This window comes from Pseudopodoces humilis, chromosome 13 (assembly GCF_049639895.1).
Source record: "Pseudopodoces humilis isolate 2021_Gansu_Grassland_sample_001 chromosome 13, ASM4963989v1, whole genome shotgun sequence".
NCBI lineage: Eukaryota > Metazoa > Chordata > Aves > Passeriformes > Paridae > Pseudopodoces > Pseudopodoces humilis.
Genome location: NC_142212.1, coordinates 7,390,336 through 7,417,886, shown reverse-complemented (window position 1 = coordinate 7,417,886; position 27,551 = coordinate 7,390,336). Strand labels below are relative to the sequence as shown.

The following is a 27,551-nucleotide window of genomic DNA, read 5'->3' as shown; positions in this document are numbered from 1 at the left end:
AATTAGGACTGCAACAACACCTGATTTTCTGTCAGTGCAGGTGATTTACCCTGCTCCAAATCAGCCCTCAAACAAGGCTGAGCTTCCTCAGCTCAAGCAGTTTCTATAGTGGGAATTTTCACAGGTGCTATTTCAATCATATCAATGGGCTTGAAATCCCATTGGAAGCAAGGTCCTGTTAGCATCTCAGCAGAGATGTAGATTTCCCAGGATCACTGCCACTGTTAACAAATACAGGTAGAATGGCACAATTGAGAAGGCTGAAAAAAGATTCTGAAATACTGGATTTGGATGACAGAAATTTACACTAAACTAATCTAACACTAAACTAGGAATAGTTCAGTAGAATCAAAACAGTAAAAGTAAAAATCTATGAAATTTCCCTGGACACTCTGCAACATTAAATGTTTCATGTTGGAAATGGGAAATCAAGGCCAGAAATATACTGAAACCATAATACATTCTTGACTTGCACAAACAAAGCACAGAAAAGTGGCAAGACCAGAAACAGACAATGCTTAGTACACAAAGAGTCTGCAGTGTAAAACTAGAAGAAATCAAAGATGAGCATTTTTTCTCTTGTGAGAGTAACACGAAAACTAAAAAATGGCAGGGCTGGTAGTTGACTGTGGTGTGTATTTATCTTGGAGATCATTACTTGGTCTCCAGAATATTTTCAAGACCACTGTGAGAATTGCTAAATCCCAGTGTTCCTCACAGCTGACAGCTCAGCAGTGACCAGTTACAAGTAGTGCTGCCCAATTATCACTGCCCAAACACTGCTGAGAACAGACACATCTGCTTTGCTCATGGAAGTACCTCTGAGCTATCTTTCAATCTCTTTACAATCTTTTGCAGTTATGAGGGAAACCTATTCTAAACGATTGGTCTTTTTACTCTCCTCAAATACTCTGCTCACCTACACCAGTACTACTGTGAATGGAAATCGTGGATAAATTGCAAATACTTGAGCTCTAAGTCTAAGGGCAAAACTCTTTGGGGGGTGGGGGGGAACCCCTAAACTAAACAAAACAAAGGGAAAAAACAGTCAAAAATTAACCAGAGGCAGCTTTTAAAAGATGTGCTCCATGAAGAATAATTATACTTAAAGAAAAGTCTCAAGAGGACACTGCAGTTCTGGGCTGCCTGACCCTCCCTTGTCAGCTCAAGGTCCTTCAGTTCATGGAAAGATCCATCCCCACAGAACTGAGAAAAATCAGTCTGAAATCTAAAGGTCAGGATTAAGTTCCTCTGCTCCCATGTTCTCTCATTGCTCCTCCATTTTCTTTCCAGAAATTTAGTCAGTCATGAGATTGTCACAGTTTAACACAAGACCAGGAAGCAATTTCAGGGTGAATCTGTTGCCCAAACACCTATTATGTGCAATGGCCATCAGACAAAATTCTGGGAAAGATGGAGTTTTCCAAGTACATTAAGAGTAATTCAAACTTCCAAACACTTACTGCAGGATATAAAACACAAAAGGACTGGGAAAAAATAAACATTCTATTTTCCACAGCATGGAAAGCCTGACTTTCTACGTGCCCTTCTTCTGCTACCTCCTGAGATATGAATGCCAGCACCCCTCCCAACCCAAACCTCTGACAAAAAAAGAAATCATCGTCTGTTAAACCAAGCCACTAAAAACTTACAGAATCTCCAATTATCTTGGTCAAGTTACCTACAAAAAGCAATGGGCTTCAAGTAAGATAGCAACATAAGCTTAATTCCCTTTTATTAAATATTTTCTGTGCATATATAGAAAAACAATTTTTATTGTCTCACTGTGCTGTGTGCATGTGCAACTATACAAGTATATAAATAAATAACAGCAGCTTGTACAAACATCTGTATCAGTGTTTTGCTCTTTGATTCCAGGATTAAACATGCTTTTCTAAAAAAGGACTTTTTTGGGATTAAGTTTACATTTTCTGTATTTCTTGATGACAGCAATTTAGTGCATGAACAGTTGCTACTTACATTAACTTCTGTTATAGCAATATCAACGACGCTACCAACAACAATTAAGGCATCAAAAGTGTTCCATGCATCAGTGAAATAGTGCTGTTAGGACAAGCATTCAGCAGAAAGAGAGCAAGAGAAAAACACAAACAGAAAAAGAGAAGAAAAGGACAGTGTTATAACACAGAAACACTCTAGGCTTCTCTGATGTACCACTATACAATCTAAACTTTCCCTTTCATAGCTAAAAAAAATTGGTAGAAAAAAAAGGCTATTTATTTCCCATATCAACATAATTGACCTATGACTGGTCTGTACTCAAAACTTTAGAAACATCAGATCAAAATCTGTGACTTGTCCAGATGATGGAAATAGTGGGGAGACAGAGAAAGAGAAGTAGGGACTGGGGAAAGTAAGCTGGGATATACTCACATCAGCTTCACTGAGAACGACGTCTACTATGCTGCCAATAACGATGAGGGAGTCAAACGTATTCCAGGCATCACTAAAATAGCCCTGAACAGAGCAGGCAGGGTGCAAACGTTTGTGATTACACATGAAATGTCAAATATTTGCATACTTCTGTTTAGTTTTGCATAAACAGAAATTAGTTAAACAAAACCTGTGGTCTAATGAGAAAACAAAACAAAACCAAACAATATTGCCTACTGAAGGAAAAGCAACATATATGTGCATGTGTGTGTATATATATAATTATATATATACATGTACAGACACACACACAGACACACACACACTCTACACATGCAGAACACACCATCAGATAAGCACGATGTTGGCAAGCAAGCCATCATCCAAAATTGGTTTTGGGCTTCTAGCAAGGCTGAAAAATTCTTACCTATATACCCTAATGAGGACAAGACCCCTTTTGCTGTAATTCTGCAAAACCAAGCCAATTGAAACCTCCTTAACATCAAGGATTTTGTGGTAGTCTTACCTAAGTGATTGATAAAAATATTCAAAGGGTCAAGTCTCATCACTGGCTAAACACGCACAGTTATTAATGTGAAACTGTGCATAGAGATTAGAGAACTGATTTAATCTTCTATTCATAAACTAGGTCTAATATGGGAACTCATCCTACACTTGCAGTCAGAGGCTGATTCTGTAGCCAGTGAACCACAGCAACCTGAACAATTTCATAATGCTTTTGGTTGGTGCAGCCAGTCCAGTGTCTGAAAACTCATTTTCATCAATTGCTTCATCAGCTTTCTGACATTTTACATCTTTAAATATATTCCTCACGTGTGTGTGGGACATGGCTGCAAAGGGTTAGAAATGGCTATCATGCAATTAACTGTGGGCATAAAACTGCATGTTTGAGCAAAGAGGTACTTCAGAAGAGTCCTCCAGGTAGGTTCCAGTGTGGAACAAATCAAGATGTATTACAATTGTTAAGATGATTATGGAAACCAGAGTTTTCTGCAATATGTGGCTTTTTCCTAGCTATTATAGAAATCCAGAACTGCAAAAACTCCTGAACTTGCCCTTTACCTCATTCAGATGTATTAAACTATCATTCCACCATGACTAAAGAATGTGCATTACATGAGAAAAGCTGAAATGTACATTTTTTACATGCACATTTCTTGGTAATTAATTTTAAAATACTAACTTTTCAGCCACTATTGAAGCTCTAAAATAATACATTTAGCAAGAAGTTTAAAATTACAAACGTGCTAATCTAACCTTATATCTAGTTACACTTTTTATTACACTGTTTGCTCTAAATATAGTGTTTTAGCTGAGTAGTTTAAGTTATTACGTGAGTTGTTAGCAGAGAAAAGCCACATCCTTTCCAAAACTGATTTTAGAATTGGACTGATACTTTTCTCAAGATTTTAAACTGCTAGAATTTCTAGTAATCTCACAGTTTAAAGTAATGCACCTCAGTGCATTAATATTTGAGAAAAGGATTATTTTGAGTTCAAATTTGCTCTTGGAGACTGTGAGAGAGCTGCTACAGTAGACAACAGCTCTACATTTCTTTCTTGGAGAGGAAGCAGGGTCAGGAAAGGCTCATTACATTTCTAATGCTGCTCTTTTAAACACAAATTGCTACAATCATTCCTTTGTCTAAGGAAGGGACTGTAAGAGGAAAATGATCAGATTATTGTTATCTCTACAGCCCTTTGCGTTTCTCTGGTTCCTTGGGGTTAACCATCAATTCCAGTCTTGGGGCAAAAGCCAGCACTCGTGGATTTGGCCTCCTGAGGAAATGCCTCCACTCCAAAGAGCTCTTGCACAATTCCCTACTGCTCCCTCCTTACTCATCCTGCTCATGGGAATGAGCCATTCCCAAAGTTCTACTAAGAGTCACACTGAACCTCCCCAACAATACTGAAATGTATAATCCTAGTGAGATTAGCAGCTGCCAGCCAAAGAAAGGGAGCTGCTCTCATCATATTCTTCCTGATCATTCATATTCCTTATTTCTAAGTATCTTCCTTGATTTTAGAATACCAATATTTTTCTCTATATGTACACAAAATAAGAGACTATTGGCAAACAGCAAACACATAATCAGCACAATCCTGAGCTGTGCTATCCATCTTCCTCTACAGTGGGAACCAAAAAAGGTCCTCCAAATAAAGGATAATTTCAGCTACAGAAAAAATTAGTTTACTAGACATGCTGCAGGATAAAGCACTGAAATAAAAAAAAAATCACATTTTGGCTCAATACAGCTAAAACACTTTACAGCTAAAATAATTTACACATTTATTTATTTATTTTATGAAACTTTTTCCATCAGTATAGACAAATATTGTTCAAACTAATATGAAAAGCAAAAGCATACAAATAAACAAAAAACTAAGAGAAAATAAAGATGGTTTTGGAAAAGGGAGGAATGGACAAGTCACAGCAAATAAACATCATGCAAATAAGTTGTTTTCACCACTGCAAGGACCCAAGATCAATTCACTTACTAGCCATCTTTCCTTTTTTCTTACAAAAATCTGATGTAAAACGACATGGAAAATCATTACAAGTTTAAGCAACAACTGGCTACCAGGAGGCTGTACATACAGAATGTGTGGATGGATTATTTTTGATTCCATAGCTGTATTTTGTTTTGAATGGCACTGAACCATGCTGAGTAACAGATTTTAGCAAATGTGAAGAAAATGACCTGTTCTTTTAGCTTATATTATGAAAAATTTGCTCATTAAGGAATGTCAGAGGACAAAATCACAGATCCTGGGGAATATGTAGGCATAGAGAATTAGCAACAGAATATGTTTACAGACACCTACCACATAAATATTTTATTTCTTTTAGTAATCTCTTGGAAAATTTAGGGCCTCATTCTCCAAAGCCTTATGTGATCCAATCTCCCAGTCAAGTGTGCCAGACACCCAGCATCACCTTTACTATTGAGCACTTCTCCAGGTTTTATGTATTTCAGAGCTGGAAGGCACTCTGCAGTGCCTTGGTTTTACACAACACAATATCACAGGAGGAGCAGCAATCATTTATAGTTGCCTTAAGTTTATATGACCAGCAATACCAAAAGATCACCGTTTTCACAGGACTTTTGTCAACATATTAAGGGGACACTGTCAAGCAGATGAGATAAAAACTAACAGGTTCTTATCTATTATTTTTACAGAGTTAAATGGAGCTTTTATTTGATGCTTTGAACATCTCTGAAATAACTTTTTAAATGCACAGAATTAATAAATAAAACTTTATTCTGTCATACTAGCCTAAGAGACCCACCCACCAGTGACACAGACATAGAAGTAGTTACCAGTCTTCCCTCATGGACCCTAAAGCAAAGCATTAAGTTTGGTTTCAGATTGTTCCTACTATTATTAAACCTTAATAGAAGTTAAAGAAATTAATTGTTGTTTTAAACATGCATCTATTTTGAAATTTAGATTAAAGATGTTAAAATTCTGCTTAAGGCTGCTAGCTGATTTGTGATTATTAATGAACTATGTAATATGTGTTGCCAATAGGTTTTGTTAAAGAGAATCTGATAATTTAAAAGGTTACAATCTCCAAAGAATAACAGGAACAACCTTAAATATGTTTTATGCCATTCCTGCTAATTAATCTTTTCCAAAAGTCTGATTATTATCATGGTCTTTAAACCTTGTCCTGCTAATTAAGAAGTTTAAGGTGTTCTGCATCTATGGGGAACTTAAATTCAGGAAATGAGGCCCTTCCACTGGCAGTGTCTGCCCTTTTAACTCTCAGGGTTCAGATCCAGGGATGTCTCACAGTGAAAGCATCCAGTCAGATAGAAGCATGCTGCAACAGAATTAAAGCTCAAATTGTACAGAGTCTCAGAGACCAGTTTTAAGACATTGCATTTGCTAACGAGTAGGAAGCCCACAGTACAAATGGAGCACTGTGATTTGTACACTCATGATCAGACCACTGTGTTTGCCATTAGCTGCTATTTCTGACTACAGTCACAAGTGCATGGAGAACCATACAAGGATTCACAATCTTCTTTTAAAAAGCAGATGATAAAATGCAGCAAAGTCCTCTGTGCAAAACAAGGATATAGAACAGGAAATACAGATCAGGAAACACAACCAGCATACTCATGACACTGTGGTCCACACAGCTGAGCTATCTCCTCTGGGGCCTCATATTGTGTTATTTTTAATGTGAAACCCTTAGCATTTAAATAAGATAGCTGACACAAAAATACAAATAAATTCATTAGAAATGTACAAGGAACTGGACAGTGCAGAGCGAGACCACGGGAGAGCGGGTAAACATTCACCCCGAACTCCACAGTTCACATCTCAACACCAGATCTCAAGTGACGGATAATTTCTTCACTTCTGCAGGCAAATACGAGCTGGCTTTAAACCAAGTAGCTGTACAGCCAAGCTGAGTACTAAATGCAAGCTGAATAAATAGTTGTGTAAGTTTGGAAAGCTGCTGTCCACCTGCTGCAGCCTGAGCTCTGGGCAGCCGTGCTGGGAGCACTGAACTCCGCGCTCGGAGCAGGAGCGGGGCTGCCCACAGAGCCAGGGCTGCTTCACCAGCAAAGGGCACAGCTCACAGCCAGCCCCAAGGCAGATAGATATCCTGGCTGCTTTAAAACAAAGCCAAGGGAAAACAAAAAGTACCCATCTTGGATGGTGAGAGCACTAAACTTCAAACGGCTCATATGTGTTTTTCAAATTCCAAGTGTAGAAAGTGAACATATTTTACTTATTTACATAGCCCAGAGTAAACATTTGTTTCATTGTACTAAAAACAAATTTAGTCTGTTTTTTCATGATTAATTTCTGCCCTTCCTAAATGCAGTATGAGAACTGAACAAAAAGGCTGCATTAACTGCCACAGGACAGTTTTATCTTTTTTTTTTTCAATTATAGTTACCAGTTTCTCTTGCAAATCTACTTTTGAAAATGTGTCTGCATCATTCATATTGACAGTGTCCCTTTAAAACAAGGAATCAACCACTCAGTGTGGGGCCTTCTACCAAATATTATGTATATATAACTGAAAACATAAAAACATAAAAATCTAAAAATCTGTAAATCTAAAATCTACATTATTGCACATGTAAATTATTTATGTGTATGTTTGTAATACTTGGCTATATTTTATAAAGACAAGACATTATTTCACATTTTAGAATAAGAAATTATACAGGATACAGGTCTTTACTGGAGATTAGTGTCAAGTAATGAATGTAGTACCTAGAACAGGAGACTAAGGTAATGCTTGTAACAGGAAACTATTTATCTGAATTAGAATGGGACATTTTCATTACCTCAAAATATTCCAGATCTCATCAACCACTTTGTAAGACTTTTTTCTGATATCTGCATTTCATTTCCTGGAGTTACACTTCTACTATAATTTTTCTGACAGATAAAGGTGGGAAATGTTGGTTCTTTTTGTTCTCTGAATAATACACGAGTGTGAAACTCATTACACTTAATTCCTGTGGTGATGACCTAATTAAAGCATATCTTAAACTTACCTTGGGTTTGAATGCAATCAGTTTCAAAACCATTTCAACAGTGAACACTCCTGTGAAAACCATATTCATAATGTCCATCGCATCATTAAATAGCTTAGACTGTCCATAGTGCTGTGAATGAAAAATAAAATATTTACAAAAGTAAAGGCTTTAAAATATTCAGTGAATGCAAGGCAGACTAAGACAAAGTTGACAAAAATGCAGCATAGGGAAAAATTTTCCAGTAGAATTTACGAAGCACATCTATATACATGGAAGATTAGCTGAGTATCTCTGGTCAAGCATGGAACTGTATAAATCTGTTCTGTTTAGGCACTGAGCAGAACAAAACTGTCATTTCTCCACATCCTAAGGGAATCTCCAGAGAGAAAATTATTCCCTCAAAAGAGGAGTATTAGAGAACAATAGTTTCCCAAGTTTTCTATGCAAGGTTTTAAAATTACACACATTTGTGTCACACCTGCTTAGAAAGCCTGAAGTATGGTAGTCACAAAAGTAACACAGTGTGTAGGAGGTATATTTTTAAGAGGACAGTGTATGCAACTTTACTGAAAAGAGCAGAATGGTTTTGTAAACTGAATTCAAAATATGGCTTTTCTTATGAAAATCTGAAATACTAGGGAAAGAAAGAGACAACTAGAACATGTCACAGAAAAGTACTGTGATCAGGAGTGCTTCCTTTAAAATTCTACTTTCATAAAAAAATACAGGTTGCCATAATTTAAAGGCATTATATCATCCATATCCTTCCCCTCAATTTATGCCAACAGCTTCAAGAGAGTTTTTGCTTTTCCTACCTGCATAGCCAAGCAAAGGGTGTTCAGCATGATGAGAACAAACATGATGTATTCAAATCCAGTAGAGTTCACCACATACCAGAACTTGTACTGGTAAGGGTTTTTTGGAATATATCTACGGAGAGGACGTGCCTTCAAGGCATACTCTACACACTGACGCTGAAAAGCAAATACAGCAAAAACTGTCAGACTAAAACTCAGCAGTTAATCAACTGGTAATAAAATGATTAAGTAGAAATTGTTAAATATATCTCTCAAAACCAGTCTGTCTACTTCATTTAGGGCCTTCTGCTATTAAGCTTTAATAAAGTGCACAAGGAATTCACCAATCCTTACTTGATTATTCACAGCTCTATCTAACCATATCTACTACTCAGCCACATGCAAAAATCAAATAATGCTCATTAAATTCTGCAGGGTTTTGCCTTTGTACACTAATATATTATAGTATGTATGGGTATAGTACATAACAGGAATATTAAGTCATCTTTAAACCATTTGTTGCCTTTACTCCCTTTTCAACCACCAATAGGCCTGCATAGCATAAAACCCTAGAGTGGGCAGAATAAATACTGAGGTGTTACTGCTAATAGCTCAGTTAAATTGCCCAGCAAAATTATCTATGTAGGAACACCATGGATTCAACTCATAGTCTCTTAGTGCCCAAAATCTTCAGGGCAGGGCCTCCTACTTGTCTGGAGGAATTCTTACAAGCCCTGGCTAATGGGGCACATGGTGCAGAAAGAATCCTGGCCACAGTCTCATGCTTGGCTTTCCTTAAATGAAGTGTGTTACAGTCAGCCAAAAATACCTGGAAAGTTGTGACTTATGAATTTCTCAGTCAAAGGATTAAACAGTAAATGAGGACAGATTTTTGTAATTTTCATCCAAATATCCCCTGTGAATTTCTAAATAAACACGGGTGAGAAGTGGAACATGTTGAACCCTTGAACTTTGGACACTTTCAGACTATTCGGAACACAGAAACTGTTTTTCAGTTCTTAGTGCAAAACCTATCCATGTCTCAGGAAAACCTGGCTGTATTCTTATTAATGTGACACCAAAAAGCAAGATGCTAAGAAGCCAACAAGCTCAGTGGACACCTTTCACAACAAAAACACTGATGGGTTGGGCTCACAGAAAGGTACAACAACCTGAATACTCAATTAAATAAATACCCAGATAGTAAAAAACTCAAATTAATAAATACTAAGCTATGTGTTTGGTGCCCTCTTCTGCCCCAAAGCAGAAAGGAAGCTCTTCATGCATAAACAAAAAAGGCTACTTTCAAAATTTAAGAATTCATTATTTATTTTAACCTGATTTTTGTCCAGCTCACAGTTCTTGTACTCTTGTTCTCCCTGTTCTTGGAACGTAACAATCACAAAACCAACAAAAATGTTCATCATAAAGAAAGCAATAATGATGATATAGATGATGAAAAAAATTGAGATCTCCACTCTATAGTTGTATACAGGTCCTACATTCTCGCCATTTGAATCAATGGCTTTGTATAGCAGCCTGAAAAACAAAAAAATTTTATCTTTATTACCATTAAAATGAGAAAATAATAAAATATGCAAACTCAGAGGACAGGCTCCAGAAATGGTCTGATTTTCACTGTTACTGTTTTCTATTTACTGACAGTGCTTGCAATAATACAGAAACCAGAATAATCACAGCACACATTGTTATATTATTTTATTTTTCTGAAAGAATTAAGTTAGTGACCCAATGGTTGTAGTTTCCATTTATTTATTTCCCCAAATAAAATTTTCTCATTTAGGGAAATAGTGAGTGGCAGTTAGCTGCTCCTAGGTTTCTCTATGTGTGTACTGCTGTCTGATTTTTTACTAAAAGGTTTACTTCAAGGCCTAAAACTTTCAAATTAGCCTTATTTTAAGGCCATTGATGGATAAGCATTTAAAATTGTTACTTCCATTAGAGCTGAGGAGTAGTTCCTTATAGCAAATGTAGCAAGACCAGGCATCCAACAATATAAAAAAGTTCACCTTTTCTTACTTTTCCTGAAATATGGGATAAGTGCCCAGCATCAGGATAACAGGTTTCTTTATTTCCTCCCTTTTTATACCACCACTTAAAACTGCTTTATTGCCCAAAAATGTCTGGTAAATGATAGTGAATTGTTCTGGAAAATGCAACTCTTGTCCGAATGCTGTGCAAACATGGAGAACCCACTCACGCTGGCCAGCCTTCAAAGGTGGAGACTGTGAAAAGGGCCATCATAGCAGACAGAACATTATCAAAGTTGAAATCACTGTTTTGCCAGACTCTCTCTTTGACCATGGGACTATCGACATCTCCATCCTTATAAACGATGTAAATCCCTCTGTGGGAAAGAAACTGTCATTAGTGAAATACTGAACTGACATCAGAACTACTCAAAGCTCTAATCAAAGCTGTTTCTTACATTGCCTCCTCATGTTTGTTTTATTTCCTTGCTAACCTGTGTTTTCTGGTGGGATTAAGATGACAATTTGAATTTACACAACCCTAAGTGGCCTGACACATGCCTGCCCATACACAGTTTAAGTTATTCAGAACATAACGTGCCACATTCTTAGACCAAAGATCTCCTCACCGGCATTCCTCGGGGTTCTGTTTTGCCTCATCTGTGCACTTGTAGAATTTTCCCTACACATAAAAACAAAAAGCAATGACAAAATGCAGAATATGCAAAATACATGCTTTTATACTATGACTGTTTCAGGATGGGACCAGCCCAGTTCCAGCAGCAAACCACCAAGAATTCAACTCAGCTTTGCTTTTCTTGATGCACCCTAAGTTCTGAGAGTGTCTTACCTTAAACAGCTGCACCCCAATACAAGCAAACATGAATTGCAGCAGAGTTGTAACAATCATGATATTACCAATAGTTCTAATAGCCACAAAGACACATTGAACAACATGCTGGAAAGAAAGAAAAAAAAATGTTTCAATGCAATTTGTCACAGACTACATATCACAAAAGTAATTTTTTCATTCTTTTTTAAAATTACTATTTTCCTGTTGCCAGCATTATACCTAACACTGTAATCTGACTTTTCTAAATTTGCCTGTAAGTCTGTTGACACAGGCCTATCAACATCAACTGGCTAGAAATTACATAGGCACTATGAATAAACAACTAAAATGCACTGACAGGTTTGTTCACCACAGTCCAAACCTGCTCTCATTGGCAGCTCCTCCACACACAAACTGCTGTAACTGTGGGCAGAGCTTGGGCTGCTTAACACCAGATATATTTAAGAATCAGGAACTGATTTCTGTCCTTGCTCTGTGGACTTCTGCAGACAATTTCTTGTTAGCAAGAATTTCTAACCTGAGGCAGGACTGAGGGATCAGGCCAACAGAAATATAACTTAAAAAATAAAATTAAACACCTTAAGTCCTTTTGCTCTGTTTATTGCCCTTAGAGGCCTCAAGACCCTTAAAACTCTGAGAATCTTCACGACTGAGATAGCACTTGATCTAGGAGAAAAAAAAAATACACTGTTACTGTTAAGGTGACTGATTGTATTACAGAATAACAATATCCTTGCAAATTCCTGAAATGTGAAATTCAAAAAAACCTTCCAACTAGAACTCTCAAGATATGTATACAAGGGGTTGTTTATTCTTTATTGATTCTTTATTATTAGAAAATAGTATCTATCTCCTAAATACCATAAGAATCATTTTGATTTCTGGACCAAATTTGGAATTAACAGCTCAGAAGTTAGCCTAAGACTATAATGGCACAAAACAGTCCCCAAAGTATTCTCCCTCAAGTGTTGACAAGCTCTTTTGAAGACACTGTGTAAATCCTGTAAATCAATTAATCCTTCAATTTCCAACTAACCTGTGATCAAAAGATCTCCAATGACTTTGATTCTCTCTGTTTAGGTAGCCAGGACTGCACTTTGAGGAAGGGTGCAGAGTGTTTCACAGAACACCCTGTGGAACTGAAAGTTTGCTCAGTAGGAGCTCTGGTACCAGCAGGGTTCGGAGTGGGGAGCAGCTGCCTGACACCCTCCCCTGCTCTCTTCAAGTCACTAAGGCTTTCACAGATTATTTTTATTATGAAAAAACCTCTCAATGAATCAAGAGACACATTTAGACTCTTTTACTATGTTTAGTCTGACCAAACAAAACAAACAAAAAAAACCCTCTCCACAGCCACTTATAGTCCTGATTAAGGTACAACTTCTCCCCCCACAAACACTGCCTAGTTCCATATCCCCACAGGTCAATTCTGAAAAACCAAGCTCATAAATTAGATTGCAGATGTGACAATAGCTCCAGAGAAGGGATTTAAACCTCCTGAAGTTCCAGGCAATACCTACTGTACAGTGTCATGGTGATTTTCCCATTCTCTTGGTAATTGTGTGAAGTAGTAATTTGTTTCCAACCCATATTAGTAATGAATTACAACACTCTCCATGAAAAGCACTCCCTCTTGCCAGCCCCATCCCTGAGCACTGACACTGCACACCCACACACCATGGGGGAACAAAAGGAGCTGAAACACTGATTTCAGTATAAAAACCCAGAGCAAAAATAAATCATTCAGATTATAAGTATAGTACTTACTGAATCCCAAATGATACCAGAGAAACGCCCACAACCAGCAAATCCAGCAAATTAAAATAATTCCTGCAGAAGGACCCTTTATGAAGGAATGCTCCAAAAGCTGTCATCTAAAAATAGAATTGTTACACACTTAGTCTATATTTCAATTTATTCAAAATCACATTTAGGCTGTTTACAAGACACTTGCCTAGAGTGTGAATGCATACAATACTATTTCACTTCCTAAAATCCTTTGAGATATAAAACAATCCTTCCATGATCAGTAAATCTTTCATTAAAATCAGAAAAATTCTGCTCAAGCAACATCAATAAATATGTTAATTGTGTCTGATGTCAACAAATGTTTTATTTTTTGTAAGAACAGATGAGGCTGAGCTGATTACCCTGAATTAACTTGGCCTTTTTTAGAGAAATTGCTACAAAAAAACCATTTGAGATTTCCACATTTATTAAACTTTAGGGTCCAAATTCTGACTGCTAATTATTTGTGCTGTCTTAAGAACTAAAGGAGCTGAAAACGTACTTCAAACACCTGAGAGTCAAAGCTGCTGCAGAAGCAGGACAAGGCTGTCCTAAGGCAGCATCACAAGGCTATTTAGCTTTGGCTTATGGGAGACATGAGTGGGTATCTTGGAATAACCTGGAACAGACAATAGATGTGTATTCTGTGGAATCAGAGGTCCCTCAATTTTGCTGGTCTGGGGGGAATATAAAGCGTTGCTTTTCCTTTTAGAGTTTCTCTAAATTTTTTGTTTTCTGCCTCTATATTTGAATGAGAAAAGCTTACGAGGTGGATCTCAGATGCATCATTTGCAGGTCTCATTAGGAGTCAGTGATAGAGGCTCTATTAATTATGGCTGCAGCCAGCACCTGGGCATATAGTTTTGGGTATCACAAAGCTGAATTTGACTCCTAAATCCATTAATTAGACTTCCTACCATGACTGTAAGTACCAGTTAAAAATTGCACATAGAAATCCAATTAAACCATTAGATGCACAGAATCAGCAGCTGAAGAGATTACATAAATCTTTGCATAGTTATGGATTAAGTCTGAAGCAATGTAACTAAAAACTCATAACAAAAATAAGGATACCTCTGAAAAACACCTCGTAGTCAGCTCAGTCACATGAATTCTAATTTATTCAGCCTCAGGATCCTCTTACAGAGCCTGAATACTGAGCTATTCCTTGTTTTCCACAGGTAAGAAAATCTGATGTCATCTAGAGAACATCCCATACTGACTGTGCATTTTAATCCCTTTACTTTCTACTCTGTTCCTCAAGGAGTAGGGAAGAGATTTCATTCACTTCCCCTCACAGCAGATTACTACAGCTTTCAAGACTGCTCCTCAATGTAGAACAGAGCTACAGGCATTGGGCATCTCGGGGCACTGCATCCCAATTCAGTGTGCAGATGTTTCCAGGCCTTCTGCACAGCAAACATCACCACCAGTAAAGGCTGTACCTCTGCAAAGGAAAGGTGCATTTTTTTGGAAGCAAAAATTAATTAATCTCCTTATTCTGTTGTTAGGCTCTCTTTTTTGTGATCAAAATACTAAATATTCCCAAAAGCTAGAAGATTAAAAATCCTAAAGCTTTAACCTATGCCATGGCATGAGACATATAACATAGTTATAAAATTTCCATTAAATTAGCTCGTTCACTTACAGCTGTACAGAGCACATCTAAACTCATCAAAATCAGTGGGAGTTGAACACTAAAATAACCCTGAATACCAAACTAACATCTAGCTACAACTACACATTTACATTGCATATGATCTGAGCTGCACACAAAGTTTCATTTAACAACTCCCACAAAAAATCAGATCAATAATTGACGTTAAAGTACAGTGAGGTACCTATCTCCCCATCTTCACATGGAGATTCACTTCCATCACCACAAATCCCAGTGGAAGCATTTGCTAGAGCTCTCTAATAAGTTTAAATGGTGTAGGATCAGCACAATAGGGGGAGGTAGAAAGCACAAATCCCTAACCTGACCTTTGCTCTGATGTTTTCACCTTTCCCAAGTTATCCAAACAGGATGACAAACTGAATTTCAGTATCATGCAGGGCTTACATAAGAGAATTCTCAAACGCTTTAGAATGATGTTGCAGCTCCTCTGTTATTCACAGCCTCATTCATACCCCCAGCATTGTGCAATGTGGGAATCCCTGTTTGAGAGCAGTAACAGCAAGGGAGACTCCCTACATGTTGAGAGTTACTCTGGTTTAATGCTTGTTTTCTACAAGTTTCTTCACTACAACTGACAGTATTGCCTCTGCTTACCCTAATTTCAGTTTCTTATATTATTTTTTCCTGAAAATTAAGGAATACTATTGTTACTGCAGGTCAAGTTTTGAATTTTCTCCTTGCAGAACACACTCCTTCTGTACAGCTCAGATACTGTGGGAGGCACAGCACAGGACATGGAGGGCCCCAGCCATAAGCAAGCAAAGCCAGAGTCTGAGACATGTTAGTAAAGCAGGCACAGTGTCTGTGTCAGCTCCTGACCGCCCACTACATGTGTATGGTACAGTTTATTTTCCTTTACGTGTAAATGCACTACAGAGCTTCCTGGAGAAACTAGGGTCAGAAGTATCAACATTTTTGGCTGTGATGTAGCTTCTTGTTTCCCTGTAATTTTTATAATTCCAGATTTCAGCAGCCCAAGCTCTAGAGTTTCCTGCTTTCCTTGGATAGCTCATAAACTGCTCAGTGCCAAAATCTTTTGCAGTTTGCAGGAATGTTGCTTTTCTTAACACATCCAGTTATGCCTCTTTATCCTGCTCTTTATAATTCCTCTGCCTCCTAGAAAAACACAAATGGAACTGCAGGAGCTGGAGAACCTGCTGCTCAGAGCACGTGGAGTTTACTGACTCTCTTCTGCCCCAGATATAACAGTAACATGTTTTTATGTCCTCTCATTCAGAGCTGGGAACTATTCCAGTTTAATGCTACAGCTCTTTTCAATACTTCATTCTCTCCTTTAATTTGGCCTTTCTCTAGCAGGAAAACACCTGGATATTTATTTTAGTGTGCTACAAATAAGAATAATAAACTCTATAGCAAGCTTCTCACTGATGGCAATGTGAAATAAGGGGATAAACATTAAGCCTGGGAGAAAATTCACAAGCATAAAAATAGTCTTATTACTTACAGTACAGCTTATCTTGTAAACAGCCCAAATATTGCACCAATTAGTATTAATCAAATTGCATTGTGAAGAGTATGCACAGCAATATGAGCAAAAGCTGGGAGAAGAGATTTTGTTAAGCTTAATCCTCAACTGGAAATGCATAGTTTATGTACAGATTCTTAGTGTGCCAGCAATTTTTAAGTGTATAAATCAGGGTTACTCAACCAAAAACTTGTGGTGAGAATAAGCACAGAATGAAACAATTATGAATCATGTGTAAATCTCTGAAAAAACGTTTTTGCAATTTCCAATGAAAAAGTTTATTTCCTTGTTCAGCATTTTGTTTTATGTGAATGCAATTTTTGGTTATTTATCTTCTTTACCAGAGTGAGTCTTGTATACTGAAAATCTGAGTAACCCCAATAGATATTCTTAATAATCAGTACACAAACTATACATTAAAATACCAATTTTTGGCTCATGCATGGGTAATACATTTAAGCAAGCATAATTATGCCTGTCTGTGAATTTAAATGTATGCCCAAGATAAATGCAAAGTATCTTAGTGTGTAGATAGATAAATGCAAGATATCTTGCAAGCTCTATTGCAAGAAAATAGTTATCTACTATTTTAGCTCCGTGGATATAGTTCAGCAAAATAAATGAGAAATTACATGCTCCCTCCTTATAAGACTGATTATCTCTTTCAGAAATGCCAGAGCAAGGAGAAGGAAAAGCTCATGCGCAGTGTATTTTTCCCTTTTCTGACAACTGTAAGTTTAAAAAGGGTAAAAAATGAATTATCAAACCGATGTAATGATAAAAAATCAGCTTCTTCATGCACCCAATGGTAAAAAAATAACCAATCAAAACTATGAGGAACTGTCAAATTAAAAAATCCTCTAGTTTAAAAAAGTTTAGCTTTGATCGCTTAGAGAAAAGGCGAAGAACACTTCAAGTGCCTTTTCTTGGCAGGTGACACACAAGGAAAATCCTTTTAAACAAGCTTCCTTTAAAAACCTGTTACCTTCAAAATGATCTCAAATGTAAACATACTAGTGAAGACATAATCTGCATACCCTAGGATCTGGAAGGTAAACAAAAAGTTACAAACATTATTGCTAAAGCTGCTTTTGAGCTAACAAGGATCAATTAACAATGCATTACCTTTAACAGGATTTCAACAGTAAAGATGGCTGTGAAAGCATAGTCAAAGTAACCAAGTATCTGCAAGGTATAATACGTGCCACAGTAAGAAATCCATCTCTTAATAACTTTGACAACTTAGACCACATACACAACACCTGAATTAATCTAAGCAGATAGATGGAGAATTTAGACAAAGTAGTTTAAAATTCCAGCTACTGTGCAACCATTTTTATTTGCTTAAAAATTTAACAGATGCCACTGTGCTCAGGTATTAGATTGCACCCCTCAATAATTCACAGGACCCAATAGGCAGCAATTTCTTTCAATTCAGACTTTCCTCTACCAGCTTTCACAGATACTTTCTTCAGCCTTTAGCAGAGATACAGAATCTTAAATGAAGAATAAATACTTATAAATAATGTCTGTGTATTTTACCAAAGTATTGAATCACAAAATAAAATTTCAGTGGCTGCTTCTAGAGTGCAGATCATCCCCCATTCTGCTACATTATATTGCTCCTGTACAGGCTTGCCTAGAGTGCCACAAAGCAAATTAATGAATAACTAATCATTTAAAATCAATGCCACAACCCTTTTTCCTTGAAGTGGGAAGACAGAGCAGTGATTTATTTGTAGGAAATCTAAAAGAACCCACAAGAGTTGCACAGTGATATGAAATTTCTGAGCAGATTGTGGCTGTAGGATTGACCTCACTGCTGTCGACATGAACAGGATTTTCAGAAGCACACATAGTTGTGGCCACATCACTAACACCAAAATAAGTGAACTGCAGGAGGCTGAGAGTTTAGTCTCAAGGATCCAGCAATCCACCTAGCCAACAGTTGTGTACAAAAACCTCTTTCCCTGGGTTCAGCAACTAAACAAGTAGGAAGGAGAAATAAAATCAAGAGACAGCACACAAAGAAATTAGCCATATGAGATCAAATAAAAAGAAATAATTTCCCCCCATACTCCACTGAATATCCCATCCTTCTGTCCTTTGGTGTGGCTGAAAAAATAGGCAAATATTAAAGCCATTTGGCAAAGATTAATCAGTAACCAATTCACTCTAGACTTAAAATGAAATATTTAAAGGCATTCCAGTTTGTAGACTTTCATTCTGTTGCTGATCTGGCTGATGGAAGGAATGTGAAATTATGCAGGCCTGAGGCATCTGAGAGTACTTACAACAAGAGGGCAACACCTTCCTGAAATCCCTCACACATTTTGTCTGTGTCCCAAACAGAAATAATATTTTCAGTTACCAACCACTCTCCACTTACATTTTCCTAATGCTTCTCTAGTTACAAATACAATTATCAGCCCTTGAAGCCATTTCTATAATAACAATTTCAGTATTCTCCACCAGCTCTCTCTTTTTCCTGCCCATTAGTGTGATTTATTTATAGGATTACATTGGTCCAGCTTTATAGATATGGGAAGTACACTACTCTGCTGAATAGTGCATGAAGAGTGTCTTTGTGCTTTGGCCTCTTTTTAACTCTGGAGAAAGTTTTAGCTTTTAGCAAGTGTTTCTCTAACTCTGTAACAATCCCTACAGATCATTTGGTGTCTAAATCAGGAGATGGCTGAAAGTTCTGTCAAAGCATCCCCAAAGTCCCCACGAACCACTGCCAAGTTGCACCATCTCAGCTATTTCCTACCTAATCTAAAGAAAAGCCAACTCACAGGAACGTGAGAGTCTTGGTACACAGCTGATACAAGTGCAACAAGGCTAATAAAATCCATGGTCAGGAGAGTGGATTTATTTTTGTTTCTCTGTCTAATAATTGTGCATTTCAGTAACAGTTAACTCTTTCACCAGATTAAGCACTTGAAATGTGGGATTCAGGAATTTGTTCTGGGAGAACACAAGTGCTTAGTCCCCACATAAACTACAATTTTATTGAGTAATAGAGACAGTATTGAAATTAATGGTTTTTAGGCTGAAATGGCATTTTTCTCTGAATTAAGGCGAGAGCCGGGCACACTCAGATCCTCCTCTTACAGATGAGTTTAGAAAACAGTGAGATTTGTTTCATTTCTGATGCATCAAATCAGAAATCCAAATATCTTCGAGTCCAATGTGGGGGTAACTCAAACCCCTCAGAGTGGCCACAGAAACTTCCCTGAGAGAGGAGGGAACAGCCTTATGAACCCCTGCACTCACTAACAGAGGGACACTCCAGTGCCCCAAGACCACGTAACAGAGTCAATGAAGAGAGGACACACGAGAGTCTGTTCCAAACATGATAAACAGTGAGAATGTTAACTGGCATTTTTACATCAGCATAAAAACACTGTGAGGCAATAAGAGTGATTCAGGAATTGTACATCAGGTACTCCAGCTGCAAAGTAGGAAAAAATATGAAAATTATAGATATTATATCCAGCTTGAAAATATTTTATCCTGATATATTTATAGTCACAGAAAAAGCATTATGTAAACAATAAACACTTCTAATACTGATGATGTTCCATCAATAAAGTTAATTATCTTTAATGATTTATGCTTCTTAGAGCAAAAGGAATATAAATGTATAGCTTGAAAAAGGAGAAGGAATGTTTTTTAACATGAAAATTAAAAACCAGGCACCGTGCCCAAAGGATTGTATCCTGTGAGAGTATATTTATCTTCAGACATAAAAATGAAGGGCTTACATTATTTCGAAAAGAGTGGCTGCGAATTGGATCTTCTGCTGCTAAGGAAACACTGCTCAGCATGATGAAGACGAGGATGAGATTGGTAAAGATGTGGTGATTGATAAGTCTGTGGCATCCCACTCGAATTCTAAAGAGGAGATATAAAAATACCCCATTTTTGCACACAGAATTCAGCAGACAGTTAATACACAACATGTTTTCTGTTACTCTGCCAACACCCATGGAACAGAGCAACAGCAGTTAGAAGCAATGAGACTGCTGAAACCATTGGTCTGATTCTTCAGAATGTAAATAAATTCAAAGTCCAATTCACCCATGGTGAAGATGCACTTAAAGCAATCTGGGAAGGCTTGGTTTCCATTGGGTTATGAACACCACATGTTCCAGGGCTTGTAGCACTGTGCACGTGCAGTCACAGGTCAGAAAGACAAAGGCTAGACAACAAATCATTCCAGATCCCAAATTCAATTTGACTCTGCAAAATTACTCATCTTGTGAGATGCTGCTTTGGCTGCAGATCTCATTATGCTGCTTAGGACTCAACTCAAATCAGAATCTCCATGAAGATTTTCTTCTAGAATTACAGGACAAGTGGGTGTTGAAGGCTGCAAAGCTGTCAGGCTTTAGCCACATGACATGAAGTGTAACTGTGCATATGCTTAGAGTCATTGAGCCCTAGGTAATCACAAATACAGAGCAGGTCTGGGATTAAACTGACAAAATTAAACTGACATTGAAGTTGTCTAAATTCTGCTGAAGACTCAGAAGGTTCTTGGCTAAATTTTTTTCTCCTGTTATTAAGTAGAAGACTGAAGTGTGGTGGATCTTAATTAAGCAAATTGGCCATTTCAGACCAAGAATATACAGTGTTCTTTGAAGCTGAAAAGAATAAGTTTTCAACAAATTTAATAATTTTGCATCCAAAATATTTTATCTTCATCATCTTCTAAACTTGATAGCCTCTACCACTGAAAGGCAGCATTCTCCCATGCCAAATAAATATTAAGTAAGGGCTTCTACTGACTGACTAGTCAAGCTTGCTGTCCTTACCAGTGTAGAACTCCAAATGCTCTGGAGTTAGACCAAGTGGTGAAAGATTCCACTGCCTCCCCAAAATCCAACTATTACAGTTCTTGATTTTTTAAAATAATTTGTCTTTATCTTTGATACTTGTTTGAATCTGGGAAATGCTGTTACCCTAAGAAGAATATAAACAAACTTTCCCCTGCTTTTCACTTTTTCTGGTTTCTCCTCCACAAAGGTTACTAGGGTTACTAGAAATTGTCTCATGCAGAAGATGTTCAGATCTTTTATATCCAATGACTAACATAGTACACAGATAAAACACCTTAAAGGGTATTTTCCAGACATATGAGAACTGAGACTATATGTATTTTGTGGTAAGTAAAATAATACATTTGTCAAATTCTTCTCATTTACCATGTCAATCAGAAAATTTTAGGAGGGAAGCCAATCTCTTTTCTGTTGAAGACACTAGATTTCTACTCCTGATCTCCCTGGAAGGAGCTCTGTTACTTCACTGCTAAACCTTGATGTCTAAACCAGTATTTTTCAAAGTTATATTTACGGGTTGGTGCTGCTGAAAATGAAGAAGGCACTCCCTTCAGGGATTGGTGTTATCTTCTCCTTCATGTTGAGTTCTGATATTCTACGGGGACGTGGGCCTGCTGGTACCTCTGGTTCATCCTCCTCATCTTCTTCATCTTCACCCACTGTAAATTAAACATTATTTTTATTATAAACTAAAAAACATCGAGGTTTTGTTCATAACAGAAAAGCATAGCTTGTATGACAATACACGTGACTTGTAGGAAATATACATTCATAGCATGACTCTAAAAATCTTGAAACCAGAATGTGAATATCCAAATGTTGTCACAAGCTCTCACACAAGGCTGTGGGTGTGGGCATGCATGCCTGAGTACATGAAGACGCTTGGCTGCTCCTGAGCACCTGAGGACTCCTCTGGAGCCCCAGCTCAGCTCAGCCCCTGACAGCCCCGTCCATGCCTGAGCTCTGTTCTGGGAGAGCACTGTCTGCTCAAAATTCAGGACAGATTTCTGTGACATGCATCCAGACAATCAGGCAGAACTGATTTTTAGATAAGTATGTCCACTGGGCCAAGAAACAACTGACCAAACATCATCAGCCATGGAATGTCCTCTTTTGCCAAATGTTTCAGAGAAGTTTAGCATTTGCTCTCCCATCCAGATAGTGTTACCAAAACAGTCCTGAGGCTCACAATATTAACTCTCAAATGCTGCTTGTACTCTCTAGGAAGCTCCAGGAAAAGACAATGCTTAGAACCATTTATCCACTAATAAAAGAGCACAACTTCACAGACTTCAAAGGAATTGATTCAGTGCTCACCAAGAGCAAAAGTTTAGGATATTTTAGCAAACAAACGTGTTTCTAGCTGGGTATTCACATACCTGGTACATCACAGGGGGGATAGGGATCTTTATCCTCATCCTCTCCTTCTCCATATTCGCCAATTGTCACCTACACCAATGAAAGGGATGCACAGGAAGAAAAATAAATTTTAATACAGAGTGCAAAGCCCACAGGAAGCAAACCAAATAAGCCTCTGAAGTCAGAGAAGTAAGTTTTCTGAAGCAGAGTAACTTGAGAACATAGGAGAGCTTGACATTTTATTACTTTTTTTCAAAAATTATGCTTCTAAAGTATCCACATTTTCTGGCTGTGTAAATCACAAGAAGAATAGAACCAACACGCTTTGATAAAAGCTACCAAGAATGTTTGAACATAGGAGTTTATCATTCACTCATCTCATTCGATTTATCAAGCAAAATACCTACAGGGATCCTAAAAAAATTCACATTTTTCTAACATTAACTATTTTGTTCTCTAAGAGCTTCCCTTCCACTCTCAGGATATCTTGGAACCAAAAGGGTTTTTCTGGTTTAAGAGATACTGTGAGGATGCAAAGCATCAAAACTAAGTTTCCTTTGCCTGGAAAAAAATGTAGGGATGATTGGCTCATAAAAGAAATAGTACAATGCACAATACAAAGTAGTCCCTAGGAAAATCAGTAACATTGCTTCTTAGAAAAGAGACAAGTTTTAGGATAAACACCTTACTATCCTTGGGCTTCTTTTGATCACCTTCTGACTTCTCACTTTTTTTATTTTCCAGACTCTCCTTTCTATAAAACAATACAAAAACAATTACAATGCATGCTATGTAAAGACAGACAATTTTAAGTGAACTATACCAATTTTATGAAAAGTTGAAATCCTTATAATAAAATATTTAAAATATTTTGTACAGCTGCAGGTGTCAGAGCAATAAAATCTACTGCATTTGAATGCAATGATCCATTTAAAAGATTATGATTTTGAATACAATTCCAGAGGCTAATCCCTAAAATATTCAATGCATGATCATTACTCCTTTCTAGAGGGATAAACTGTGCCCTTGGACTCATACAAACAACTTTCATTGACTTCAACAGGCTTGCACTGATTTCAAAAGGTTTTCTACTTGTCTATATAAGGCTTAGAGAACTGATTCCACAGGGAGCTCTGCACTGTTGTGGCAACAACAGATAAATTATTGTGCTAATTGCACAATAAATCCTACTGTTGCAATGTTTAAATATCAGTAGGTTTATCATTACATTCTTAATTCACCCCAATTACTACCTTTTATCTAAAATCATAGTGTTTGTCTGTAATTCTAGTGTCTACACAAACCCTCTTATTTTTTCCTGAATCCTGCACATTTTGAAGATGGTAAAGATACTCATATTAAAAAATCCTTATGGAAGAATTCAATACCCTCCTCCCTCCCTGTCCTGCTGGTTCAACATGCCCATCTATTTTACCTTGCATTCTTTTTCCTTTCCTTTTCTTCAGCTTCTTCTTTCTGAGCTGTATTTAGACTTTCAGCATCTGCCAAGTTATCCACAGCAATGGCCAAGAAGACATTTAGCAAGATATCTATTTCAAATCATTTTAAGGACATTGTGCCTTACCATACTTGTATGGTTTATTATCAGCATAAACACTGACAATGTGAGAGATAAAAAACACATGTTCTCAACCTACAGCGTGGAGATTTGTGTAGTGCAAATAACACCCATTTAATGGACCAGACTGATACTGGCTGTAAAGTGAGCAGAGATCCATTAGGGTCACGGGTTTTAAAATAGCAGAGTGCTTGAGGTATTTTTTTTTAAATAAATTAAATTCAACTTCATGCTAGCCTGAGCAATCCCAAATATGAAATTGTCTATTATACTTGAAGACTGTTCAGGCATTTTGAAAAATTCATTTTTATAATGCACTGTCTTCATGTCTACAACAATCAGATCAAATTCTGTTCTTCAGTCCATATCAGTTAATCACAAATACTGATACAAATACCATATAATGCAGAAAATACAATGTTTTTGCCATTTCATCACCTCCTGACCTTTTAAGAACTTCTGGGAACGGCAGTAGTTTGTTTCTACATGGGGCCAAGGAAGGATTTCCAGCTGGCTGAAGGCAGGGAATGGGAATGTTCCAGCAGTCCCAGTGTGTGTGCCCTGGTCGCAGCTCACGGGGCTGCCCGAGCACTGGGGACAGACGCGGTGACGCTGCCCCACGGACCGGGCTCCAGCAGGCAGGGTCAGGCTGTGCTCCCAGGGAAGGAGGAGAGAAAATATTCCCTGCTTTCTGCCCTGGGGGTGGCTGGAGATGGCCTGGAGATCACTGACACTCATTCCTCAGGGAACAGGACACAAATCTATTTAATCTATCTACCACGAATCTATTTAAATATGTAGAGAGCACTTGCCCATAGCCGTGTACCCCCTCCCAGAGGGATTTTGTTGATGTCCCTGGCACACAGCCCCACCAGGAGATGTTTCCAGGCAGTGTAAAGGATACAGTTACCACAGATGAAGAGGATAATGAAATATATACAGACGATCATGCCTGAGGATGAGGGACCACCGTATGCCATTATGCCATCATACATGACAGCATTCCAGTCTTCACCTGTTAGGATCTAAGGAGCAGATATTAGGAGTAAATCAGCATCAAAAGCAAACAAAGAAACACATTTCCTAGGACCACACAACACAGCTAACCCACTGTATGTATAAAGCAATATCATGTTCTTTTCATGCATTGTTTTAAAATCCCCATTTAAACAAACATCTCCTGAAAGCTTGGGTTTAACTTTTATTTTCGTGCTATGCATTTATATGACTGAAAATGCAAATTTTCAAAGGTAAAAATAATAAAAAATGAAATTTAATTGAAATGTTATTGATCTTAGAAAGCCAAAGAGCCCTGGTTTTCAGTAATGCTACATATGTAGCAATGCCAAAAAATGTCTATAACTTAAAAATCAAGTTAGTATATGTTTTAAAGTTCCTTTTTTCTTCTTTTTTTAAGTACTGGCCAAAAATCTGTACTATGATAAAAATTCTAAGTATTGCAATGCAGGCTTTATAGGCACTCCTTAAATTTTTAACTAGCTTCTTAAAAATTATAAGTTCCATTCTGAGAAAACATGTACTATTCATTCTCCTTGCATTATTTCTAAAAATTAAATGGTTGTTTAAGAAAATTAAATGCACGCCATTTTCTGAAATTCATTTTTGGAGAGCTAAACTTATCCAGCTAATTTTCATTGCTGGTGAGAACCTAACAGGTTGGTTGCTCCTGAGTGTCTTCTAAAACTGAAGGAATCTCCATTCCTTTTTAAATAAGACAGCCTAAAATCTGAATAAAATCTAACTCAGCTGAATTGGAAAGTAAAGCCTTAAGTTTTTCTAGGGGCAATGTCAGATGAAATGTGAACACTCCTCCCCATAAGGAAATGTCTCATTAATATTTCCTTATCTTGAAATTAAGTGGAAAGATTTTCTGCTCTGGGCAGCCACCAGATAAGACTTCCACCAAAAAGCCAGGAAGATAACACCAAGGTGAATACTGCAGGGTCAGCTTTTAACTCTCTCCTACAATGGCTGAAACCAAATATTGTGGCAATGTACACAGCCAAGTGTGAAAATGGTGAGCAAGACCAAACCAAATAGCCTCATCCAGTATCCAAACTAGGAAAAATAAATTTTAAAAAAGCATCACAAGTAAGTGAAAAGTAAATTCTAAGTATGTCCCTACCATTTCACAAGTAGCAGACAACTTTGCCTTAAGATTTTAATAAAATCTGGTCTAAAGAAATTAATGCTTATTTTTATGTTATAGTGATATGACCCCTATGTAAATATGTACTCTTTAAAGGCTTATTATTTTTTCTTGCTTGAGAACAGCTGGAATGTTACCCAGCTAATGAAGTTAAAGAAAAGAATTCGATCAAAATAAATATAACACTCCACCTCTTTTTCTAGTCATGTGTTTGATGGATGAAGATTTAACTCTATGAAGTAACATGACAGCTATGTTGCATAGATAGATCAAAGATATGAAACAAATGGTACAAATGGTGCAAAGTTACCAGAGTACTGAATTTAATGAGCAGAATGCTACTTAAAGTAAACTGAATAAATAGTATTCATGGTTTTCTTTTCAGGCAACATGATCACTTAAACAGTTTTGTTGATCAGAGGTACAATGTCTCGTACGGCATGAAAGAAAGTTACCTGGAATACAGTTAAAAGGGCTTGTGGAAAATTATCGAAGGTGCTCCGTTTTGTTTGAGTTTCATCAAAATTAAATTTGCCTCCAAACAGCTGCATTCCAAGCAACGAGAAGATTATGATGAAGAGGAAAAGCAGAAGCAACAGTGAAGCAATGGACTTCATTGAGTTTAACAAGGATGCTACCAAGTTGCTCAGGGATGCCCAGTGCCTATAAATTAAAATGCGTGTGTTAACACACACCAAAAAAACCCCAAACAAAATAGTAAAAGAGCAGTGCATGATGAAGTATTACAAAACAATTGCTGATCACTCTTCAGCTATCCTTAGAGTTAGCAGTATTAGATAATCTTACCTTGTTACTTTAAATATACGCAGGAGACGAACACAGCGAAACACTGAAATTCCAAGGGGTGACATAATTTCCAACTCCACCAAAATGGTTTCAACAATGCCACCACAAACAACGAAGCAATCAAAGCGGTTAAAGAGAGAAACAAAATAGGCCTGTAGGCCCAAGCTGTACATCTTTACTAACATTTCACAGGTGAATAAAGCCAGAAGAACTTTATTTGCGATATCTGGAACAAAATATTAAAGAAAAAAAGTTCTGAATTGCCACATAGA

General features: G+C 37.3%; 1 protein-coding gene across 1 annotated transcript in view; it reads right to left on the bottom strand.

Annotated features, from left to right (window-relative positions):
• Positions 1-27,551, bottom strand: part of CACNA1D (calcium voltage-gated channel subunit alpha1 D) — a 169,209-nt gene that overhangs the window by 39,776 nt on the left and 101,882 nt on the right. The window contains exons 15-34 of the mRNA XM_088062045.1: positions 27,280-27,505; positions 26,928-27,135; positions 25,207-25,327; positions 24,159-24,273; positions 23,408-23,477; positions 22,744-22,813; positions 21,879-22,023; positions 20,288-20,417; positions 17,646-17,705; positions 17,506-17,565; positions 13,336-13,442; positions 12,147-12,234; positions 11,566-11,673; positions 11,345-11,397; positions 10,946-11,092; positions 10,062-10,263; positions 8,743-8,901; positions 7,946-8,056; positions 2,395-2,478; positions 1,981-2,064 (exon numbers count right to left, since the gene is read on the bottom strand). Coding sequence (XP_087918171.1) covers positions 1,981-2,064; positions 2,395-2,478; positions 7,946-8,056; positions 8,743-8,901; positions 10,062-10,263; positions 10,946-11,092; positions 11,345-11,397; positions 11,566-11,673; positions 12,147-12,234; positions 13,336-13,442; positions 17,506-17,565; positions 17,646-17,705; positions 20,288-20,417; positions 21,879-22,023; positions 22,744-22,813; positions 23,408-23,477; positions 24,159-24,273; positions 25,207-25,327; positions 26,928-27,135; positions 27,280-27,505 — 2,348 coding nt within the window. The remainder of the gene's footprint in view (positions 1-1,980; positions 2,065-2,394; positions 2,479-7,945; positions 8,057-8,742; positions 8,902-10,061; positions 10,264-10,945; positions 11,093-11,344; positions 11,398-11,565; positions 11,674-12,146; positions 12,235-13,335; positions 13,443-17,505; positions 17,566-17,645; positions 17,706-20,287; positions 20,418-21,878; positions 22,024-22,743; positions 22,814-23,407; positions 23,478-24,158; positions 24,274-25,206; positions 25,328-26,927; positions 27,136-27,279; positions 27,506-27,551) is intronic.